The following is a 24,366-nucleotide window of genomic DNA, read 5'->3' as shown; positions in this document are numbered from 1 at the left end:
GGCCCCATGCTGGTGTGTGTCACACGTTACAGCTGATCATCATAACAACCTTGATGGACAGTTAGTCAATACCTCCAAAAGGAAACAGGCCTGAGGTTAAGTAACCTTCCTGAGGCCACCAAGCCAGCAAGTGACGAGGCTGGGATTTGAACCCAGGTAGAAAGTATCTACCCTGAACCCCTAACCTATACTCATTAAGAAGGTAATGGGTATAGAATCATATAATCCTAGTATAGCAGAGAAAGTGAGCCTAAGAAGAGAAGCAGTTGAGCTCTCTGCTGTGGTCCTAAAACCTCCCCCAGTCAGTGGGTTAGTGGCTGTCCGGCTATCCACCCTCTCCTGGAGCATTTGTTTTCCTACACTGTCTCACTCTGCTTCTCTTGTTAGCCAGAAAGCTGCAAGATTTTGACACCTACTAGAAATGGCTACATGGGTGGGTGACTTGCCCAAGGGGGGGGCACCTACAAGATCCTATATCATTTTTTGAAGTTTGGGATAACCTGATTCACCCAAAATGTGGTCAGACCAATGACAGCTTGAAGTAGAGGGACTGGAACTTGGAATGGAAAAGTGACCTGATGTTATACCCAAAGGGGCTGTGAGTCAAATCCTGCTAACTTATTAACTCCATGTCTGACCTGGGGCAGATGGCTTTGTCTTCCTGGGCTTCGGTTTCCCCATCTGTAGGAGAAGAGTTATTTCTCAGGTCTGCCCCACTCTGGAGGAGGACTAGAAACAACAGATCCTTCTTGCTTGGGGTTTGCTCAATGGGCGTTTATTTCCCCAGGCTGGAGGAGAACTATGAGATTGCGGAAGGGGTCTGCATCCCTCGCAGCGCCCTCTACATGCATTACCTGGATTTCTGTGAGAAGAATGACACCCAGCCTGTCAATGCTGCCAGCTTTGGAAAGGTGAGTCCAGCCTCACCAGGCCTATTCCTTTTCTGACCCCCTTCTAAGTAATTTATGCACAGTTCTTGATCATGGTTTAAAACATTTAATTGCTTTCTTTAGGTTACCAAAATAAATACTTTGGTTACTTTGCTGTAAAAGTTTCAAATAATTGTTAACAAAGTAATACCAAACCAAATACCAAAACAGAGTAATGCCAAAGTATTAAACATTTCAAACAACTCAGAAATGTTGTAAAATAAAAGTGAATGTGTACCTTGAATTCCTTTGGTACTTAATTTGCATATAGTAACTTCTTTTCTCTGAGAGACAAGTACTGAACTCACAAGTGTGTTGTATGCATATCAGTGGCCTGGAACAGGCAAACTGCTTGGCTTGGAGAAACTGGGAAATGGCCTTGTATCATTAGCTTGGAGGTCTGGGAATCCTCAGCTGGGAGTGGTACTGTTTGTAATGTCACTTCAGGCCTGACTGTTCTCTCTCCACATATGATAAAAATACATTCCACATTTGGGGCTATCTCTACAAAACATCACTATCACTGATCACTCATATTCAACAGGCCAAGGAAGACTATTGGAGCTCTCTTTGAGACCCATCTTGTGTTTATTTGATAGGTAATAATCTAGATTTTTTTACATCCCCAAAATACCCAACTTAATTTGAGTCAATACATCAAAACTCTTTCTTCTTTTGTTAGCTTCTTTTTCCTATGTACAATTTCCACTGCATCTGCTAACAAAAAATAGGCAGGCTTGTCCGGCAGCACTATTCCTTACTGGTTTTCTGAGTGCAAGCATAACAAGGACTAAAATGGCAGGAAGAGGTCAGAGCTTAAGTTTCATAAATTGCCTTTTCAGATCCCCACCAGATAAATCATCAGCAAGAATAAAACAAAGAGCAATGTTAGGCCCGCGCCAACCACCCCAGAGAGTCTGAAACTGAGTGGCTGAGAATTGGCTCTACTCAATAAATGGGAAGATACTCTGTGGTGACTTAGGAAGGCAAACATGTTTGTGTGATGCGTTAACACTATTTCTCCAAAGTGAAAATAATTTTTTAAAAGGTCAGTGGAAAAAAACACCTTTGCCATTTTGTTCATTCATTTCTTCAGTCCAGCAGTGTTGGCTGAGATGGCCTGTGCGGCAGGCAGTGTGTCAGGCAGAGGAGACTCAGAGGGAACCTGGCATGGGTCCTGTTGTGGAGGGGCTCCCAGGCTAGGGAGGGGGACTCTGAGCCCCTTGGCAGTGGGAGAACGAAGAGCACAGCAGGAGTGAGTCCCTGTCCTGTGTCTGTGGTCCTGGAACATTCTCTTCGTATCCACATGCTTCCTCACAGAGGCCACAGTCTAGATAAGGCCTCTCAGTTGGAGGGACAGGTTGGGTGAAACAAAAGACCAAGAACCCTAACTCTCTTGGACTTGTTACTTAACCTCTCTGAGCCTTAGCCCTCACAGCTGTGAGATGGGAATTAACCCCTGCCTTCTTCATGGGGATGTTGCAAGATTCATGTGAGGGGATGTCAGGTACTGTTCACTCATTCATCTGATAGCTCAGATATTCAATCACACCTACCATGTGCCATTACAACTGTTGCTATGAATTCTCCATGAGATGTTTGTGCACAGACACAAAGAGACATTTGTTAGCTTATATTCTGAAACAAAAATAAAAAACATCATTTCTCAAAACTCCAATATACCTGAATAAGGACCTTCTATTCTCTTTTTTTATCAAATACTTTGAGAGACACTGTTGTCAGTTCAGGGTTTCCTTGACCTCATGATCTAGGCAAAATCAATTTAACTTTGCCCCTCCTCCCAGCACCTCAGTTCTCTTCCCATTTCAAGTCTCAAGTCTGTACCCAAGATGTCAGCAAGCCCCAGGGTGTTTGAATCCACCTTTACTTGGGACTCTTCCTTCTCATATACCACTCTCTCTATACCTGTGTTCAGTACGGTAACCACTGGCCACATACAGCTGTTTAACAAAGTTGAACAAAATTAAAATTCAGTTCCTCAGTCACGCTAGCCATATTTCAAATGCTCAGTAACCGCATGTAACTAGAGGCTACCATATTGGACACTGCAGATGGAACATTTCCATAATCACAGAGAGTTCTGTTGGATAGTCCTGTTATGTACCATCATGAGCCAGAGATGAAACTCACGGTCCTTTTTGCTTTGCACAAGACAGTCCACAGAAAGCATCTGTGATCCTATGAGACTGAAGTTTGTAATGGTGGTTTATATCCCAAACAATTGTCCCATGGAACCTCAAATGTTCCCTCATTCTCCACCTGCCAGTTCCCCACAACTTGTCCCAGCCCTCTCTACTTTACCACCTCCTCTTTCTTCCTTTACCTCCTCCTCCTGCTCCCCTCACTCCTCTCTCTCCTTCCTTCTTGGGACAACCTCCACCAAATTCCCTCTGTTCTCTAATCCTTGGTTCCTGTGAACATCTGTGCCCACAGGTCTCATTTATCCCAAATGGCTTCTCAAAACACTTTTCTAAATAGTAAGTTTCCTCTCTAAGATGAATTACAGTGCCAGCTGCTTCCAAAATAGTCATTAAAAAGAAAAAGCATTCAAACTCTGTCTTATCTTCAGCCCCAAAGCAAGGAAATACTCTAATGAAATTAAAAGCACAAATGCAAAAGCTCTCTGCAGCTGCCTTGCCATCAGTTTCAAATGCACTGGAAATCGGGGCTGTCCTTCCAGTCGCAGAGGACAGGAGGTGCCTGCCGAGGGTTTTCACACTGAGCTTGTTGAATTGAAATCCCAGACACATTTGCCCTTCCTGAGGGCTCCCAGCATGCTGCAGCTGCCATCTCCTTAAGAGAAAGGGACTAGTTGTTCTGTGAAACCTTGGAGTGTAATCGTGGACAGTCTTCCTTTGAGCAGATCCGTCTGAACTTATGATTCATCTCTGAACTTTTAACTCAGAGCAGGCAAAGTTCACTATTGTGGCTTAGTTTTAGAGAAAAATTAGATTGGTGGTCGTCTTCCCACCCAGCTTACAAGTGGGCTGAGGTGAAACAGACATCAGTGGTGAGGCTCTCCTGCATGTTGCCTGGCTGGGATCCTGTTCTTGACTAAGTGGATGGCAGCAGTTGCTTTGCTGCAAGTAAGATCTGAAATAGAAATCCTCTTTCCAACACTGTGGCCAAGCTCCAAAAGCACTGGCTTCCAGTAATGTTGTATTGACTTTGGGTCCCGGAATTAATTTAGGAATTGCAGAGAATGCTGAGGCTGCTAGCTGAACTGGTCTTGTGCCTGCTTTTGCTGTTGGCTAGAGACATGAAAGGTCACCCAACTTGGAGTCACGTAACTTTTCTGAGCTCCCATTTCCTTACCTTCAGACGGGAATAGTCCCTCACCAGATTACTCTAGTGATAAAACGAGACAGTGCTAATGAGAGCATTTTTTAAAAACTGTAAAGTCCTCCACCAATGGAAGAAATCACTATTATCTAAAATTGGCCCCACTCCATTCTGTCTCCTCTATTTCCTTACCATGCTTTTTTTTTATAGTGCTCTTCACTGTCTGAACTATTTTATATATATATATATAAAATATATACACATATGTGTATATATATATGATATTACTAACATATATGTGCAATTGCTTATATATTATAATCTTTATGTTACATATATATGTGTGAAAGTTGCTTGTGTTTTGTCTGTCTCTCTCTAGAATGGAAGCCCAGTGAGGACTTTTTTGTTCACTACACATCCCTAGCCCCCAGAAGAGTGCCTGGCACATAACAGAGCCTCAAATATTTGAAGATTGAATGATTTATGTTATTGCTGTTTTCAAGGAACACTATGAATTATTTGACATATGGGAACTTGTTTAACCCATACAGTCACTGTATGAAATTGGCATTGTATCCATTTTCCATTAGCCCATTTTGCTGAGCAGGGATGCACTTGTTGAGGTACCAATGGAAACTGGTTGTATTCTCATTTACTTTGAAGAGCTGCCTTCAAAGCCCTCTGTCTGTCCTTCCTGCTCTGCCTTCTGATGACGTGGCAGGTCAATCCCATAGCATCTGACTGTGGTCAGCCATCACATCAGTCTTGGTTGGATAATTAAAACTCATTCTCAGCTATGAAAAAAGCTCAGTTCTGTACAATTTAAAAGTTCCATCTCACATGGAAGTCAGAGCCTCCCTTCCCTGTGCCCTAGAATTTGCTCTGTAAAAGCGGAATGGGTATTCTTTCTCTCTTCTTGACTCTTGCAGTGTCGAGGGAGGAGGGGCAGTGGGGAGGGGGCTAGAAGCAAGGCAACAGGAGTCATTTTGACCAGCTAGTGCTCTTTGAAAGCTCCTCCCAGCTATCACTTCCCTCTACCAGGGGAAGGGGTCCAGTGATGGGTTTTGGGGGAGCCCCTGTGGATCTCTGTCCACACTGTCGAAAGGGCTGTGCTCTCCAGCTGACCCCCCCCCACTAACCACTGCTCTTGCTTCCCACCAAGGATTCATCCTGTGGCCCTGTTCTTATGTTGGACGGTTTTACCAGCTTTCTGCACACCTAGTGTGACACTATGTCTTAGAGACACCCAGTGAGCCCCTACAAGGTAACAGGTATGAAGCAGGTTGAACTCAGTAATGTATAATCAGAAAATGGCTTTGCTCTGTTCTGATCATTCCTTCAACTATGTTTTGGCCAGACTTCCTTCCCTGACCTCTGATGGTTTCATGGCAGGTATAATAGCTCTTTGGTTATTGATTATAGAAACAGACCCCTTTAATTTAGATGCTCTTTTTGATATTAAAGTCCAGTCCAGTGCTCCAGTTGAAACCTGCAGTGTCTCTTCCACTTGAGTACTCCTCTACTCCCCTAGTAAGTCCGAGCACACGTGGCCTAGGGACCTACAGTGGGGGAGAGGAGAACGGTCTGACTGTCTACTCTTCTCTGACCTTTCCTTCCTGGGGCTGGTGCCTCCAGCCTTGTCAGAGTGAGACAAAATCCTTCTAAAATGATGACCCTAGTTCTCCAGCAAAAGTAGTGAAATAAATGTTTAGAGAACAACAGAGCTGTAAATGGAAACAAGCACAAGCTAATAGGGATCAGAATTGGCCTGCATCTGACATCAAACTCAGCTAAATTACCCAAGCTTATTAAAGGCAATTCTTTTTAACAGATGTTAGAAGTGTCTAGTTATGTTTAATTATGAATGCAGCATTCACAGATTTTTCATAGAATTAGTAAAACTATCAAGCACTTACATAGGGCTTTCTATGTACCTGGCACTATTCTCAGCACTTTGCATATATCAACCATGTCTAATCCTCCAAGCAATTCTAGGATGTAGAAACTGTTATTATCCCCATTTCATAGGTAGATAAACTGAGTCCCAGAGAAGTCAGGTAATTTGCCCAAGGTCAAACAACCAGTAAATAAATTTGTGATTCAGAATGTGAACCTGAGAAGTCTGGCTCCAGAGTTCATGCACCTAACTATCTCATTTATATAGAGCAAGTTTTTGGGGGGTAGAGTGAGTATATGTGGAGGCAGATTTTGTGTAAACAGTTGTCCTTTTGACTTTGGTGTGGTCATTAGCAGTCACCTGGCAATCTCCTAGATGATCAGATTTAGGAATGAAGTCTCAGCCTCTCTTGTCTGTCAGGAGTCAAGTGTACTGGCCATTGCAATTGAGAAATGCCCCGTCAGATCTTCCCCACGTGGTATTCCAGGCACTGGGAACCTCCCTGCTGGTATTTCCAATGATGCTTCCTCTTCAACACTTGGGTTCACTCATTTATTAGGTATTCCTTTATCTCAGGATGTGGCAAATGGATTCCTGGAGGGGAGGAGGCTGCAAAGGGACATATGAACTTAAGAAGCTGCAAAGCATAATGGCAGATGTGCCTCCTGAGCTGTGAACCCCCAGGATTAAGGGACACAGAGAAGGAAACTGCTGCCTTGGGGGTGGGGAGTGAAGAGCAGCTTGAGAACCAGGTCAGTCCTGCCATGCTCTGAGGTACCCAGTATTGCCTTCGCCCAGCCCGCAGTCTGGGTCTCAGATTTCTGAGCAAAGGGAACATCTCCAGCTTGCAGGTGGATTGGTTTCCAAGCATCTGTAACAGGCATTCCAGTGGCAGTTTAAAGGCAAAAGAATGTCTTCTTTCACAAATCTTTATTGAGGGTCCACCATGTGCAGGAGGCCAGAAGTTTCCAGTAATGCCAGGGATTTAGCCCTGAATTTGAGGATCTGTTGCCTGTACTGTCTGTACTCTCTATGTGACCCTGGACAGGTCCCATTTCACTCTCTGAACCTCAGTCCCTCCATCTGTTAAATGGGGAAGTTAGTCTACAAACATATGAGGATCTTTACCATATTAGCTGGAAATACTTTTCAATGAGAAATCATAGTGACAGTAACACTGACTCTTCGCCAGGCACTGGCCCAAGCCCTCTGCACGCATTACCTCATATCATCCTCACACTGCCCTGTGAACTAGATGTATTTTTGTTCCTTTTTAAAGATGAGAGAGCTGACTCCAGGGCCACCGGAACCTTCCCTGTAAAGTAAATCCTGGGCAGAAATGAGAAGGTGTACCAGTTAGGAATTGTTCTGGGGCTATGGGTAAAAGATGTTCCACCCCATTCCCAAACAATGGCTTAAATAAATTAGTGGTTTTACTTTTCTTCACATAAAATACATCTAAAAGAAGATAGCCATGTGTTGGTATAGCAGGTCAGTAAGGACCTGGGCTCCTTCTCTCTCTGTGCCCTGCCATCCATAGCAGATGACTTCTGATTTCTAGGTCACCTCATGATCCAAAGTGGCTGCTGGACAGCAAAGCCTATATTCCAGGCAAGAAGTAGAAAAAAAGGTATAAGGAGAGAACGGTAAAAACTTTAGCTGAGTCAGCTCTCTTTAGTAGCTTTCCCAGAGCTCTGCCCAGTGATTTCCCTTTTGTCTCACTGGCTGCCCTTGGCTGTCAGAGAGGCAGGAAAATGTAGCCCATTGCTTCCTGGAATAAAAAATTAGAGTCTGGTTAGAAAGGGAATAGGGGTAGGTAACTAGTCATTTTATCTACACAAGGACTTTTCAGAAATCCATGTGTCCTTTTTTTTTTTAAAAAAAATGAGATATAATTCACATCTAACATTGTAGTACTTTTAGATGTACAACATGTTGATTTGATATATGTATATATTGCAAAATGATTAACACAGTAAATTTAGTTAACATCCATCACCAGGCATAGTTATGCCTTTTTCTCTTGTGATGAGAACTTTTAAGATCTACTCTCCTGGCAGCTTTCATATGATACAGTAATGTTGACGATAGTTACCATGATGTACGTGACATCCCAGGACTTATTTATAACTGGAAGTTTGTACCTTTGACCGCCTTCACCTATTTCTCCCCCATGTATCCCTTTATGTGACACAACTATAAAGTGGAACCTGAGAGAGTGTAGGGTGTACTCTCAAATGTGGAACACATGGGAGGCAACATAGCTGGCCCATCTACGCTAACATCAGCTCAGACTGTGGGGGGTAACAAGGTTTATGATCAGCAGTTTGTTGAACTTGTCAGGAAGAGGCCAGTTCACAGGTAGGCAGCTAGACAGCTATGACACAGTGTACTTTGAATACAATGGGAGGCCAGTTAGCTTTGCAAACATACTTTCCCCGAAGGCTTGCTGATGACTCAAAATCCTCAATTTCTTTCATTTAAGTCTGTGAAAATGCAACTACAACAGAGCAGGATAATTCATTAATACTTATCAGTTACTAACACCTCAATATAAGTAAGTATAATCTATTAAGGGGACTTAGCGATCTGTTGGTGAGACCCTCTCATTTTCCAGACAAGGATATTAAAAGTCAGAGGGATTGAGTGGGTTTCCCAATGTCATACATTTAGTGACAGAGCTGGATCTGAGGAGGTGGGAGGAGATCACTGGATGCCTGCTGCAGGGCAGGGACCCCAATAAGAGGTAGAGATACTGGAGAAAGGGAGTCTGGGGTTACAGATGTACTGGTATGAATTGAATTGATTTATGTACTGTCTTTTCCCCATGAAGACTTGAAGTACTAGGCAGTTTGGGATGTGAGTGGCTTTCCTTGAATATATGGCTCCTTTCTCTCTCCTGTCCATGCTTGAGCAATGCAAAAAGGAAACCAAACCAATATGTTCCGGGGACCTGTGCTTCCTTCAGCCACATTTACCTGGAACAGAGATGAAGCTAAAGATTCCTCTTGTTTTACATGACTGCCCTCTTCCTCAAGAAGTCCTTACAATCTGCCCTCGGGTCACTTGCACACCTGTGGAGGGGCACAGAGGAAGGTAAAGTTAATCTTGAGGCATCATTAGGATTCTTCAGGGATGGACTTTTCTTCAATCTGTGAAGGAAGAAAATTAAGCACATGGACCATTTCCTCCTACTTTTAATTCTTGCATATGTTTTTCTTAACTTTTAGTATCTGCTGTGGCGTGTCCACATCAGAATGTCTGATTTCACACCAGATTCTGTATTTTGTTATTTCATGTGTCTTTACTGACATGCAGTGTAAAAGCTCAGAAATCAAATTGTTTGGCTTTGAATCCTGTCTCCACCATTTTCCAGATGTGTGAACTCAGGAGATTTCTTAATAACTCTGAGCCTCAGTTTCCTTCTCTGTAAAATGGAAAAATGGATAGCAACCACCTAAGGATTGTTGAGATCATGACCATTAAAAGGGTTATTTAGCATAGTGCCTGGTAAATATAAACACTCAATGCACTTTAGTGGTAATTACGATTTCAGTTTACCATAGCAACATTTCATGACTTTAATACATCATGTTTTTAATAGATCATCACTAACATATCAGTGTTTCAAACCTTCTAGCTGTTCTTCCTTCTGAACAATTTTGAGAACAATTGTTCTAAAAATTTCCTACATCGCACACATGCTGCCACCACCACCCTCACCCTTTCTTATTATCGTCTTGAGAATTATTCCATTTTTGACTTAACCTGTGTCTTACATAACTCACCTCATTCTAGCTAAATCGGTGTGTGATGACTGCCTTTTCTCATATTCACACACATGACACTTCATCCAGTCAGCCTAAGGACAGTACTGGGCTCACATACAGATTTTTGGACTTCTTTGCTACTTCTTAAGGAGCAATGGATTGTTACCTTTCTAGCCCATGGATTTTTCTCGGAATCTTTCACTTGCCCTTATGCATGCTTTGAAATTCCCCTTCTGTCTCATTGTACTAGGTATAAATTTCTTTCAGTTTTTTGAAATTTCCCTTGTGGAATTTGCTGTGGGACCTGCAGCATTCTACTCTCTTCAGCTTCCAGTGCCTGGTACCCAGTAGGTGCTACCCTCTGAAAAGTTGTTAAGTGGACAGAATTACATCAGCATAGTACCATTACTCTGGCAAACACCCATTTCAAGATGGTAGTGTTGAGGTAGGGTGTTTAGGAATCCTTATTCATACTGCCAGGCTTGATTATTTTTTCTTCTCTGAAAAGAAGGGAGGGTTTATTGTCAACAAAGAAAGTGAGTATCCCGTTTTCAGAATTAAAGATGTGACAATTAGAATTCCTTTAGCTAACCTCTATCCCTAATCATTTCTCTCTCTCATTCAAAAAATTGTTGTGTCTGTTTTTCAGTGAAAATGCAAAACTTCTACAATAATACATGGTTATAAAATAGCAACTTGTCATTGTACTAAATTTATAGTTTCTTGCTGTTCAGAAAGCCCTTTTCCTTTCCCATATCCAAATGACCTCTGACGTAAGACCCACAGCTCTTATTTTAAAACTGTTTTAAGCATCCTTGATTCTTTATACACATGCATCTGTCTCCTTCAGTGTGTGAGGATAGCCACTTATTCCATTACACTGGAACTTCTTTTGGATCTGTTCTTGGTGGCAAATCTTTGCCTCTGAGGGTGGGTTGAATTTTTAGAAACGATTAAAAGCCTTTTTTCAGAGCATCCCTTCTGACCGAGTTGGTGACCAAGCTGGATCAGGACCATATGTTTTGGGGTCAAAATCAAACAAAACCTGTCTGCACAGTAATGAGACCAAATGGCTTTACTTCGCGGTTCTGAAAGTGTCTCTGAGGTGTCACCTACCAGAGGACGCTGAAGATTTCATGCACAGTTAATGGACACCTTTCTGGCTCCTGTGGGTGTCCGCTGAAGTGATGAACAGGAGACACAGTGGAGCAACATTCCTGCTGCTTCTACTTGCTGGTGTCCGGGAATCTAAGCAACCTGTATCACCATGGATCCCAGTTTCTCATCTGTGAAACACTCTCCTTCAGTGTGATTTTTAGGAGAAAATTTAATACCAAGAGTAAAACAGTTCATCTAGTACATGGTGCCCCAGTGATGCCTATTGAGTATCAGTTCATCTCCTCACTTTTTCCCCTTTTTTAATCTTAAAGTAGGCCTGTGGTTTGAATATGCCAATTCAGGAACATTTGCCCAAAACCACTCATGTTTCTTAAAAAACTACACCCACAAAATTATGGCAGGATAGCCTGTGGGATGAGTCTCCTTGCACCTGGAGCAATGTGTTGGATGGAGAGAAGAATGGACGGGGTGGGGAGGTGAATAACATGACCACTACCGAAAAAAGAATTCCAGCAGCTCCAAAGAGATTGGTTCTCCAGAGCTTCTCTGCTTCCCACCCCCAGCCCGTGGAGCCCCCAGCCCTGTCTGCCCAGGCTGAAAGAGCAGAGGGTGGGATTCACGAGTAATTAAAGGGAATTTGGAAGGCTGGGATGTTGCGGAATGTTAGATCAGTAGCTAGAACAGCATGTGGTGTTCTTTAGGCAGGCTTCATTGAATCCATACAAAAAAAAAAAAAAAAAAAGAAAGAGGGGCTGCCTGCCGTCTGCTCATTTATCAAACAGCGAAGCTCAACTTTCACAGCTCCACAAAAGTGTTTGACTGTTTGCTGAGTCTTGCTCCAAAAATTAAAAGCTGAACAGCCTTAGCGGGGCTGAACCGACCCTGCGTTTTGAGACTCAGACTAAATTGTGCTGGGCTTTCAGATTCAGGGACCAGTTGATTATTTGGTGAAAGGAGAGGAGAATAATTTGTAATTTGTAGTCCATAAGAAACACTTAAAAAAAAAAAAAAGTAAACTCCCTTCCCATAGTTTTTGTTGTGGCTGGAAGGAGGAGGTGCTGTCGGCAACAGCTTTCTTTGCTCAGAGTGGGAAAAGTCTTGACCTCTGGTTGGGCAGAAAGCGATGTGGTGCAGCAGCGCCTCTACCCATCCCCCACCTACAGCTTCTAACAGACTTCCTTTCCTCTCAGCTCTTTATTTGAAATGACCTTTCTCTCTATTTGGAGGAGGAGAGGATTTGGCCATCAAATATTTTTTGATAAAAAGTGTTTTCACAAACAGAACTGAATATTCTAACCACACAAATGCATTGCTTGGGAGACCATAATATACCACAAAAGCCTGAACGCTGTGTGGAGTGAGAATCCTCTGACGACCCATCAGAGGATGGAAGTAGAGAGTACTCCTGCTGTCAGTGAGGAGAATGTGCTAGAAAAGGGGGCTGGCTACCGGAAGACATCATAAGGGAGACAGGGAAATGTTAGCAGGGGTGCCCCTCCCTGGCGGCTGGTCCCTCTTCTCCACCCATCCAGCCATGAAATCCCACTGAGGTGGGTCTCCTACCCTCCACCCTCCTCCTACTCCCCACTGACAAAGCCCTGGCGTCTGCTCCCTAACTCCTCTGACCCCACTACAAGCCTGTGAGATAGGCTGAGCAAGTGTTATTATCCCTGTTTGGTAGATGGAGATAGTGATGCTCAAAGGGAAGAAAGAGAAAAAGGTCTTTTTTTGGCTCTTCAATTAACACATTTTTAAAAAGTGATAATACCCTTCTATGCTTCATGGAAAGCAACTTGGCAGTATGTTGTGAAAACCTTGAAATACCCTTTGATCAAGCAGCTCTACACTAAGAAAAAATAGGAGGGCAAAAACCCAAACAAAATACCAACAATAAAAATAAAAATCATTATGCCAGAGGTACTGCTTATAGCATTATTTATATTAACACAGCACTGGAAGCAACTTTTCAGTGGCCAACAAAGAGGAATGATTGATTCTTTCTTTCATTTACTGAGTCAATGAATTAATGTACTGAGCCATAGTATCTCCCACTGGACCACTGCAGTGGCCTTCTGACTGGTCTCCCTGCTTCCAGCCTTGCCCCTACCATCAGTTCTCCACACAGCAGCCAAAGTGATCCTTTTGAAAAGTAAGTCAGATCTTGTTCCCCACTTTCCTGCTTAAAGCCTTCTAAAAGCTCTTCATCTCTTTCAGAGTAAAATCAGAAGTACTCACAAAGGTCCACAAGGCCCACATAAATTATGTTCCTTCAAACCCTTCTGGCCTCCTGACCTCATTTTCTTCATCTCTCTTGAGTATTCATTCTGCTCCAGTCACAGTGGGCTCCTAGCTCTTCTTGAAATGTCTCAAACAACCTCCCACCCCAGGACCTTTGCACTGGCTGTTCTCTCTGCTTGTGACACTCTTCTCCCAGATATCCACAAGCTTCATTCCCTCACTTCCTTCAGGTCACAACTCTAATGCCACATTTGATCATCAAGTCCTTATCACCCTAAATAAAATAACATTCCCACCTCTACTCTCTCCAGTCCCCTCACCTTCCTTTTTTGTTGTTGTTCCTCCTCCCTGTAGCACTTATCTGATATAAGATATATTCACTTTTTTGTTTGTTTATTTTTGGTCTTTTCCCACTAGAATGTGAGCTTCTTAAGCAAAGGCTATCTCAGTTTTGTTCAGTGTTATATCCCCCAGTGCCTAGCAAAATGTCTGGTCTATAGCAGGAACTCAGTAAATGCTTGTTGAATGAATCCAAGCTATATACCATAGGCAGCCTCTTATGGTTATTGAAGCTGCAGCTTGTCCAACATGGGGAAGAGCAGTAGACAATGATGCTGGAGATCCAGTTCGTGTAGAGTCTCACAGGCCTAGGGAAGGACTTTGAAGAGCTGAGTAGACCATTGATTCAATATGAGGATTCAGTAGACCATATAACTGTGTTCACTCAAACCAAACAAGTGGCCCAGGGAAGATTTCTGGGAGGAAATGAAGTATAAGTAAGATCTGAAGGGTGAGGAGACATTAGTAGACTAAGGGGAGAGGGTTCCAGAAAATGAGAACAGCCTGTGGGAAAGGCCAGAGTAAGAGAGGACACAATGTGTTCATGGAACTTGAAAGACGATCCATGAGCCTAGGGATAGGCAGAAGAGGAGGGGAGAGGTGAGCCAGGGCAAAGGCAGGACCTGGTCGGCTTGGACTTTGTCCGGAGGATTCATGGAGATAAGGTTGAGATGAGGCCTGACTGGCAGCAGGGGCACTGAGGAAACCGTAGCTGTAATCCAGGTGCGAGATCATGGCCCTGGAACTGGTGGAGATGAGAACTGTGGAGAGAATTGGGATATATTCACGATAGAGGGAGGATGGAACTTGGTCATAGACTGGAAGTAGCAGATGTGGTGGTGTAGAGAAGGAGAAGCTCTTACCTGGTCAGGGAATCACGGAAGGCTTCATGGAGTAGTGCCATGTGTGCTGGGTTTGAGGGCACAGTGGTGAAGAGGGGGGGTATGTACAGGTAGAAGATACAGAGGCATGGAGCCCAGAAGCTGGGAAGCATTCAGAGAATTAACCTACACCCAGTAGTCTGATGGGGATGGAGTGTGGAAAGGAAATTTCAAGAGGTAAGATGAAAGGAGGAGGGGGAGCTACACAGGACATTGCATCTCCAAGTGAAGGAACCTCTGTGAGTCAGCTGGCTGTGGATAATTGTCAGAGGTCATTGAGTAGATCGGTATTGATCTGGATTATTCCCTCAATGAATCCACTTGGGGACCTCAATTATCCAAACAGAATGACTTTTTCATAGTACTAAGCAGAAGTGTTTAATTGCCAGATTTCTACTTTACTGGAAGTGAGTAGATTTAATCTGAGAGGAGACACTGGGCTGTCTGCTAATGTCAGTCCTCTCTGCTGTTTCCCACCTTCCCTAGCATGTTTGGGGGCAGGGCTCTCAGATCCTGTTCATACCAGAGGCCACTAGAACATTTCTGAGAGGATCACAGTGGGGGAAATTGAAATGAAACCTTCATGGAAGAGTAGATGGCAAGAAGAAATCATTTCATTCCTCAGACACACCTAACACAAGCAAATGCAGGAGTGGGACATAAAAGAAAGAAAGATTGGTATTAAAAGAATGAGGGGCTTTGAGGCACTTTCATTCATCCAGAGGCAATAATGTGGTAGAGTGTCGAGTCACACTGGGTGCGTTCGAATCCCAGGTCTGTATCTTGTGAGCTGTGTGGCTTTGTGTGGGTTACTTAGCATCTCCAAGCCTCGGTTTACTCATCTGTACATAGGGAATAGCAATGGAACTTGGTTTATTGTAATGATTAACTAAGAAGATACATGTAAAGTGATTGGCACAGTGCCTGAGCCAGGACTTCACTCCAAAGCCTGTGTGCTTAACCGTTGTGCCCTACTGCTTCCCAGCTTGTTAGGAAAAGAGAGATGGGGGCATTTAAGGCTTCATGGGAAGGATCCCAGGGGAAGTGGGAGAGTCTCAGAGAAAGAGGAGGGGTTCCTCAGGGGCAAGTCAGGGACAGCATGGGTTTGGCATTTCAGGCAAAAGGCATTCCAGGCATGTGTCTGGAGTTCAGGGAGCACGTGAGGAAAGAGGCTGGATTTGAGGTGGGGGAGTTGGGCTTGGGGAGGTCACAGAGGCATCATGGACCAGCCTGAGGAGGCTGAAATTTTATCTAGCCTGGGTAGTGAGAAAGCACTCACTGTGTTCAACAAGGAAATGAAATGATTGTATTTGGATTTTAGAAAGATACTGCTGGCAAGGCAGCAAGACTGGAGAGGCAGGGCAGCCAGTTAGGAAAATGTGTCTGTGATCCAGGTGAGAGATCACCAGGGCTGGGGCAGTGGCAGAGTGTAAAGAGAAGTGGCTGAGTTTACCAGATGTCTTGGGCAGAATCAACAGGGCATGGGTTGTGCAGTGTCAGCAAGAGAGCGGAGTCTGTACTGCTTCTGTCTTGGGTGACTCAGCAGAGGGTGATGCTGGTCACAAAGATGGTAAAACTGCATGTATTGATCTACGTGTTACTCCAAAGGAGATCATGAGTTAAATTGGTGAATTCACAGGTCCTATTCCACAACTTGATACTTCCTCAAGATCATAGTGCAAAGAATCACACACACTGATTGCACATTGTATTGTCTCATAGAGGCAGAACAAGAACAGGGCCTACAAAAGGTCTGTCCTCATTTCCCCGTGGCTCTTGGCATGTTTCTAGACCAGAGTATGTGGCCCCTGGTATCTTAGCTGAGGGCCAGGTACTGTTGTTTGCTTTGTGGACATTATGTGAGATACCATTTGTATAAGCACTTAGCAAGATTTCAGAACTTTGCCCATTCTCTTAAATCAAGTAAGAGTAAAGTCCAAACCCTGCCCCCCAAAGTCACACATTATTTGGGAGGGAATGATCTATTTTTTTTTTAAGAAAAAGAAAAAAGAAGAACATCCACTATAGCATTCTGATAGATTTTTGGTACTTCTTTCAAGATTGTCTTGAACTTCCCTTGTCAATTAAGAATATTTCTAGTAAGAAATTTTTTTTTCTTACAAGAAAAATAGTTGATTTTGTACACAAAATGTTATACAAAAATCTTTTTGTTCTACCCACCATCCTACTACCCTAACAAATATCCATTTTTATTTTTCCATTCCTATATTTGTACAAACAATAATTACAGCCATAGCATAAACATAGTTTGAGGTCTGCTATTTCATTTAACATTATGTCATAAGGATTTTCTGTGTTGTAACATAGATTTTGTTACCATCATTTTTAATGCCTGCATAATATTCTACAGAGTGTATGTACAATCATTTATTTAGCCTGTTCCCTGTCATAGCATATTTATGTTGTTTCTAATTTTTCACTCTCAGTAGTGACCCTGCACAGAGATTTTTTTTATTTTAGATTATTTTCTTGGAATTAATACATCAAAAAATATGATTATTTTGTGGCATTTGATAAATGTATTATAAAAATGCTTCTCAGAATGGTTGTACTAATAAGGAATGTTACCAGCAATCTATGAGCTTTTCAGTTTTACCATATCCTTGGCAGCGCTCAGTATCATCGTTTTCAAGGTGTCTGCAAATATCAGAGCATTAAACATGGCACCTTACTCTTGTGCCCATTGCATGAAATTTCTCAGATCGAAATATTTTTTAAAATCTCTTCTTTTCCTAAGCATTTATCTTATGGATACTGGGACTCTAGTAGCTTTATTGTATTAATTTCTTTGCTTGGGTAGATGGGAAACTCAGAACCCAGATCGTAACCCACTTTTAAATAATATGAAGAACCCCTAACCTGCCGTTACATTTCCTATGCTTTTCCCTCCATCTCTGCTTGCATGTCGGGTACCTGTTCAGTATCGTACCCCTGTAAATAGTTGCTTCACATCTTGGCTGTGAAACCAGTCATGTCTGGAGGGTGTACTTGGCCAGAGGTTAGTCTAAGTGGCTCAAGGTGATGAGGGCACTAGACCTTGGTGTGGTCTTAGACTACATAATGGATAATGGATAGAGTGTTTAGGGAGTACCATTACTGACCTCCTGGGTCATACCCTATCCTGAATACTGCATTTTCCTTGAGTGGCAACAAGTTTTTAATTGAAATATAGTTGATTTACGATATTGTGTTAGTTTCAGGTATACAGAAAAGTGATTCAGTTATATATTTTTTCAGATTATTTTCCATTATAGATTAATATAAGATATTGAATATAGTTCCCTGTGCTATGCAGTAGGGCCTTGTTGCTTGTCTATTTTATGTATAATAGTTTGTATCTATTAATATTATACATCTAATTTGTCCCCACTCTTTTCCCTTTTGGTAACCATAAGTTTGTTTTCAATGTCTGTGAGTATGTTTCTGTTTTGTATATGGATTCATTTGTATTATTTTTTAGAATATAGATGTAATTGATATCATATAATATCTGTCTTTTTCTGTCTGATTTACTTCACTTAGTATGGTATTCTCTAGATCCATCTAGATCCATTGCAAATGGCAATATTTTATTCTTTTTATGGCTGAGTAATATTCCACCGAGTAATATTCCACACACACACCACATCTTCTTGATCCAGTCATCTGTTGACAGGGACTTGGGTTGTTTCCATGTCTTGGCTATTGTAAGAAGTCCTGCTATGAACACTGGGGTACATGTATCATTTTGAATTAGTTTTCATTTTTTTCGGGATAAAGCAGTCACGACAATTTTAAAAGGATGTAGGCGAAGTGAGAAGCTCATATCCTATGCTTATAGGAGTTAGAGTTAAAGAAGTCAGGGATATGTTGCCTCAAAAGTGACACCCTTAAAGAATTCAGAGGATTATACCATCATTTTGTTCAATATCACCACTATGCAATAACATTTTAGAAGCCCTTCTTACTTCCAAAAGTGGTATTGTGTGTTACCTTGTTTGATTCTCTAACCATCCTTGTGAGGAATTCAGCTTTTTCCACCTATTTTCAGATGAGGAAATGTTGTGCCATCCACTCTCCTGCTGAAGATGGTCAGCGGCTTCCTAACATACAGAAATAATCAGTCTTCACAGTACCCATTACAAATTTTCAATTTCTCTCTGATTTGTCCACTTCTTTCCATCCTGCTGATGCCGATGTAGCTGAGGCTACCATCATCTATCCCTGTGATTAGGCGAGGACTACAGAAGACTCCGAGTCCCCAGACATCAGAGGAGGGAACTAAGACACAGAGAGGTTAGATAGTATGTCCAATTTCAAACAGCTAACAGGGTCACAGTAAATGTTTGTTGAATGGATGAGCAAATCAATCAATGAGAGTGTCTGTGAATACAAGAGGGTGTGAATGGATCAGTAGAGATTCATCCCCACCCCTGAGAAGGTGCTCACAGTTCATGCTCTACCGGTGGGACATCAGCAGCAGCATCTCATCTCATGAAGGACCATGTGCAGGCTCACTCTCTCTGACCAGGCCTGCCTGCACGATGCTGGATATTAGAAGGGAACAGAGTTGGCAGAATTTGGCTATACTTAAGAGAAAAGTTGTTGGAAATAAAAGGGAATGAATGAGTCATTAAGACAATCACTGGTAATAATGCATAACATTTATTGAGCCCTTACTAAGTGCCAGGCACTGTTGCAAACTATTTAAATATGTTTACTTTTAACATTTTTACAGAAATGCTCTGAGATAGGGGTTATTATCATTTCCATTTTACAAATGAGGAAACTGAGTCATTTGAATGTTAAATAACTTGCCCAAGGGCCTCCAGTCCACAAATGGCTGAGCTTGTATCTAATCCAGGTAATCTAGTTCCAGAGCCCTTGCATGGAACCCCTATACTATCCTACCTCTTCACAAATATCATTGCTGTAAACACCATGGGAAGAAACCCACTGATTGTGTTTCCAGCTTGGCTGATGGCTCCCTCCATCTAGGTTTCTGGCAAATGTATGTGGTTGTCTTGGACAGCAGCAGTTAGCATCCTTCACTCTGCAGATGAGAAAAGGATACTCTCCAGGCTAAGGGTCAGGCTTCATTCCTTCATTCAACAAATACGGATTGAGCTCTTTGCATGTGCCAGATCCCTGGTCTCATGGAGCTTATGTTCAGGGGTTGGGAGATGTAAAACAAGCACTTGGAGGGTAAGTGAACAGGACAACTTCAGAGAGTGCTAAGTGAGAGGAAGACATAAAGCAGGGTCACATGATGGCCAGAGTCTGCTTTTGTTACTCTACACTGGCTGGTCAGAGAAGGCCTCTGGGCAGAGGGACCTTGCCCGAATGTTGTAAGAGAAGGAGTCAGTCTTGTGAAGATCTGGGTGAAATTGCATTCCAGACAGAGAGAACTACAGTACAAAGGCCCCTAGAAGGGAGGACGCCTGGCATGTTTTAGGAATGGGAGGGGAAAAAAGCCAGTGTGGCTGGGATCTGGTGAGTAAGGGTGCGAGTCGGAGGCAAGGAGGTAAGCAGGGACTGGGTTACAGAGGCTGAGGGGCGGGGGAAGAGGGGAGTTAGTTCCAGGTGCAGAAGGAGCCATTAGAGGGCTTTAAACAGGGGAGTGACAGGTTCTGGATCAAGGGATATACCCCCTACATAGCGAGTAGGGGGATGAAGCACAGAGCCACCAAGGGAGACCCCCTCAGGATCCAGAGCCCCACATCACTAAGGTGCTCCCCTCCTGCTTTCCAGGAACCACTGATCTTGTCGAAGGTCCCAGCAGACTCCTAATAAGTCATCGCAACCAAGAGTATTTGGTTTCCTCCCTTTTGATTGCTGTTTGTAAACGTAGTCACTCTGCTCCCAGCTTTTCCCAACGGGTAACTGATTCTTGTGTTGATTTACAGATCATAAGGCAACAGTTTCCTCAGTTAACCACCAGAAGACTCGGGACCCGAGGACAGTCAAAGTAAGCACCGATAGCCTTTCCACCTGCAGAGCCACCTTTCATCGTGAGCTCCATCTACAGGCCTAGGCTGAAGTCTGTGCCTGGTGGGAGCAGCTCCCTCTCCCAGGAGCCCTGAGAGAGGGGCTCTGCAACAGCCCACTGCTTTAAGGACCCTGACTTGGTGCACCCTACCCTTGGGCTTTTTTGAAAAATAGTCTTGGGCATCCTTTAAAAAGAGCACCTGTGGTTTCTTGACCAATCTCCAGATTGCTTGGATTGTTTTGGCCAGCAAACTCTCTACTCTGTTAGTATCCAGTTGGCCAGAGAAGCAACCCTGTACTAATCCCTGCAGGGGAGATGGGACAGAAAGGTCCAGCCGTGCATGGTACGTAAGGCATACTGCTCTCTATGCACTTGTCCTGTCAACCAAACAACCAATGTTGGCTTCACATTTTCTGCATGTCAGATAAATGGTGCTAAGTGCTGAGAACACACAAGCAAACAGGTCCTGGATGCAGCATATATTCTGGTGGTGAAGACAGACAAAAAAAGACAATTGGATTGTGACAAAGAGGGTTGTCATGGAGACTTACAGAAGGGAAGTTACCTGGTTTAGGAAGGATAGCTCAGGAAGCTATTAGGAGGTGACCTTAGGAATAAGAAGGTTGTGCAGATGCCTGTCTCCCACCTATGAGTCAGTGGGATGGGAATCTCTACCTATTCTGCCCAGGCTTCACTAAAATCTGTATTTATAAAGACTTGCCTTGAAGTGTGTTTCAAAAATTGTTGTGAATAGGTGTTCCATGAAGAAGGCCTGTTGGCCATGTTAGTTAGGTAGACACTGAGTTAAACAGGTTCCTTTATGCAGGACTTGTCAGAACCTTTATTATGCAAATGTACATGGTGACTCCACTAGAGGGTGCCTTATTATGCAGCAATTCTAAATGGTTTACCATGTTAATTAAGCAGCAGACCAGCACATACTGACTTATAAAACAGTGGAACTTTTTATTAAAAAATAGCAGGTGCATAGGACTTGTAAGGCTTGTCACTGAAAGTGTTTCAAAAGCAGTATGTCCAATACTGTCCCCAGCCCCTACCCCTGGCCATTCCTAAGCAACATACTTCCATCCTTCAAGTATGTGTTTAACTTTGGAGCTAGGCTAGGTAAAGAGAGTGGAAAGTGGATGATCAAACTGGGAAAAACCCTTTTTAGTAAAGTTCTGAAAATAATGAGACTAGTTTTTTTTTTTTCTCATATGTGGCTCAGAAGCTCTGGGGGCAGTTTCCAAAGAGATTTATAGAAAATTTTTGAGCAAGGAACATTTTGGAATACATTTCTAATAATTTTTCAGGGTGACGCCTCTGAAGAACAAATCTTATTCATAGTGCAAAATTTAAGTATTTGTTTAAAAATGAGGTTTCAGCTCTGGTAAGAGTATAGAGTAGAAAAACCTGATTCTTCCTTACTTGTTTGCTGGTAAGCACAGAGGTTGGTACACAAGGGCAATTCAGTCGACAGATAAGTGGATGATTGGAAGACTGTTGAATGAATTGAAAGAAACTGTTTTTCTCCAGCTCATGGTCTTTGAAGAGTCACTGGCTCCAATTACATTGTTGCCCATTTCTGAGATGAAAGAGTATAAATAGATAGTAAAGACAGATACTTAGTAAAGACAGGCAGTAAAAAATAGTAAAGATAGAACAGAAAAATTTCCCATTCTACATCAGCTTGAAGAAAGTTTCCTTCTGTCTACATATAAGAGGCTGCTTTTGTTTGTTTGTTTTTTCTTTAACCTAGAGGTTGGCAAATTGGGCAATATCTTCTTTAAAAATTCTTTTTCATTGTATCCTATCTATAAGGATCCTCCAAGCTTGGTCATACCTTCCACAAATTGAAAGGTAATAAGAAGCTCTAGTCTTCAGTTTTCCACTCAACCTTATAGAGAAAATCCCTCAGCAGATTTACCTTAATAGAATAAATTGGGGGGCAGGGATGGGGAGGGGGGCTGGTGGAGAGTATGTTGAAGTGCCCTAAGGAGCTGAAAAAAGCTGAAAAGTGATCAGAGCACTAGCTTCACTGTAGTTGCCAATTCTAGCAACACGTACTCTGAAAATTCAAGAAGTGGTCTAATCTGAACATGTTATAACTATCTTGATCTTAAGAAAGTATAAGGGGGGGACTTTGTTCTTACAGTTAGGGAGGCGTGTCATAACTGCCTTCCTGCCTGAGGAGGCTTCTGGAGCAAAAGGAACCCGCCCCCTCCCCCACCAAAGGAGTGCCTTCCAGGTAGAAAGGCAGTTACGACAGTTGGGAAGTAGAAGGCGCAGAAGACAGAGATCAGCTCAACACAAAGAAGAACTTTCTGATCACTATACTGACCTAAAATGAACTGGGCTGCCTTCAGAGGGTCCGAGTTCTTCGTCCCAGGAGGCATTCAGATAGAGGCGAGATGCCCACCAAGCAGAAGTGTCACAGAATGGTATCAGGAGTGGCGGCGGGGTGGGGAGAGGGACGGCTACAGGTGCTCAGCTCTCCCCTACCGGGGAAGCCTCTCTGAGAACTCACAGTGCTCTCTCATTTGTGTTATTTTGGGACTATTACCACCATGTCTCCACGAGTAGAGGAGAGTAGTTAGTATGTTTTACAGTGTTTCTGAAAGCAAAGTCTGTGAATGACTTACCTTAGTGTTGCCGTGTGATTGTAAAAATCTACTTTAGACCTAGTAAATCAGAATCTTTGGACGTGATTCTTACTATTAGTAAAGTTTGAGAATCACTGGCTTAGTGGTTACAAGCACTTTTAGAGGTTCAAATCCTGCCTCTGCTACTTACTGGGTGATCTTAGATGTGTTACTTAAATTCTCTGGACCTTAGTTTTCTAGTCTGTAATATGGGGATAATAATGAATTCTTCAACGGGGGTGTATGAGATTAAATAAGGTAATATGTGTAAATCACTTGTTAGCTGCTGTGGCGAGCATCCCATTTACAGTAGTAGACAATGACAGGCTCATTGGGCTGGTGCCTAACCCAGTAGACTGGCTGATCTCAGCTGTGCATCAGAATTACCTGTGGTGCTTGTTTCAGTGCTGATTCTTGGGCCCCATTCCCTTGTTTTGAATCAGCAGGTCTGGGCAGGGGCCTAGGAATCTGTGTTTTTATTACACTCCATAAGCACTCTGATAAATACCAAAGTTTAAAATATCACCATGCAGTGTTTTCTGTTAGTATAACACAGTGACTTTGTAGTCAGACAGACCTGCTTCCTCCCCTAAACAGCTGTTTGACCTTGAACAAATTACTTAGCTTTCTTGCCTCCATTTTCACATCTGTAGAAAGATGATTATAATCCCCATTTCATAGTATTATTTTACTATGAAAGTATTAAATGTATACTTATATATAAAGTATATAAAGTATTAATGTATATAAAGTGCCTAGCATGTAAGTGCCCAATAGTTTGTAGCTAAAATCCAAACAAAATGCAGCCTCCGTCCCTCATTAGTCTTAATTGAAAACATTGCTATTATTAAGCCCATTCTGCGTTAATAAAAGGTTCTGGTCTTTATTTTACATTCAGTGTCAACTGAAACACTGAATTTATCTTTTTTAAGATACCATTCTTTGACTACCATTTATTAAGAAAAACATAGGTCAGATGAATTTTTGTTGGTGGTACAAGTTAGCAGTCATGAACACACTCTTCTTCTTGGGTCCCCACAGAGGGGGACACTCAAGTGCTGTGCCTCTGGGATCACATTTGGCTAGATGTAAGAGATTAAGTACCAGTGGAAATTTTTTCATCCCACTTTCTGCTTTGAAAATTATTTGACTTAACATCTTCTGTAGGAGGCAATTTTGGTTATTTTTACCTGTCTGATTGATGGCTGGCAACATGGAACTTTGGTTTAATTCTAGATTTCCAAATATTGAGCCTTACA

General features: G+C 42.7%; 1 protein-coding gene and 1 long non-coding RNA gene across 7 annotated transcripts in view; one reads left to right on the top strand and one right to left on the bottom strand.

Moving 5' to 3' along the window:
- The window catches only part of RFX4 (regulatory factor X4), a 130,750-nt gene that overhangs the window by 44,664 nt on the left and 61,720 nt on the right, over window positions 1–24,366 (top strand). For 3 of the 5 annotated variants that reach the window (XM_031683158.2, XM_072973069.1, XM_072973068.1), the window contains exons 4-5: window positions 788–911; window positions 20,383–20,444. In XM_031683158.2, coding sequence (XP_031539018.1) covers window positions 788–911; window positions 20,383–20,444 — 186 coding nt within the window. Of the gene's footprint in view, window positions 1–787; window positions 912–20,382; window positions 20,445–22,707; window positions 22,907–24,366 lie in introns of those variants that run through there. The other 2 variants (XM_031683159.2, XM_072973070.1) reach the window with 2 other exon arrangements.
- LOC140700173 (uncharacterized) lies at window positions 6,668–22,661 on the bottom strand. Of its 2 annotated transcripts, none has more exons than XR_012078458.1 (4): window positions 22,619–22,661; window positions 21,894–22,050; window positions 9,108–9,203; window positions 6,668–7,900 (listed from the first exon to the last, which is right to left on the bottom strand). It is a non-coding gene; the product is annotated as an uncharacterized lncRNA (long non-coding RNA). The 2 variants fall into 2 exon arrangements; XR_012078459.1 differs by having other exon boundaries at window positions 6,668–7,458.

Source organism: Vicugna pacos, chromosome 12 (assembly GCF_048564905.1).
Source record: "Vicugna pacos chromosome 12, VicPac4, whole genome shotgun sequence".
NCBI lineage: Eukaryota > Metazoa > Chordata > Mammalia > Artiodactyla > Camelidae > Vicugna > Vicugna pacos.
This window is presented reverse-complemented; position numbering and strand designations above follow the sequence as displayed.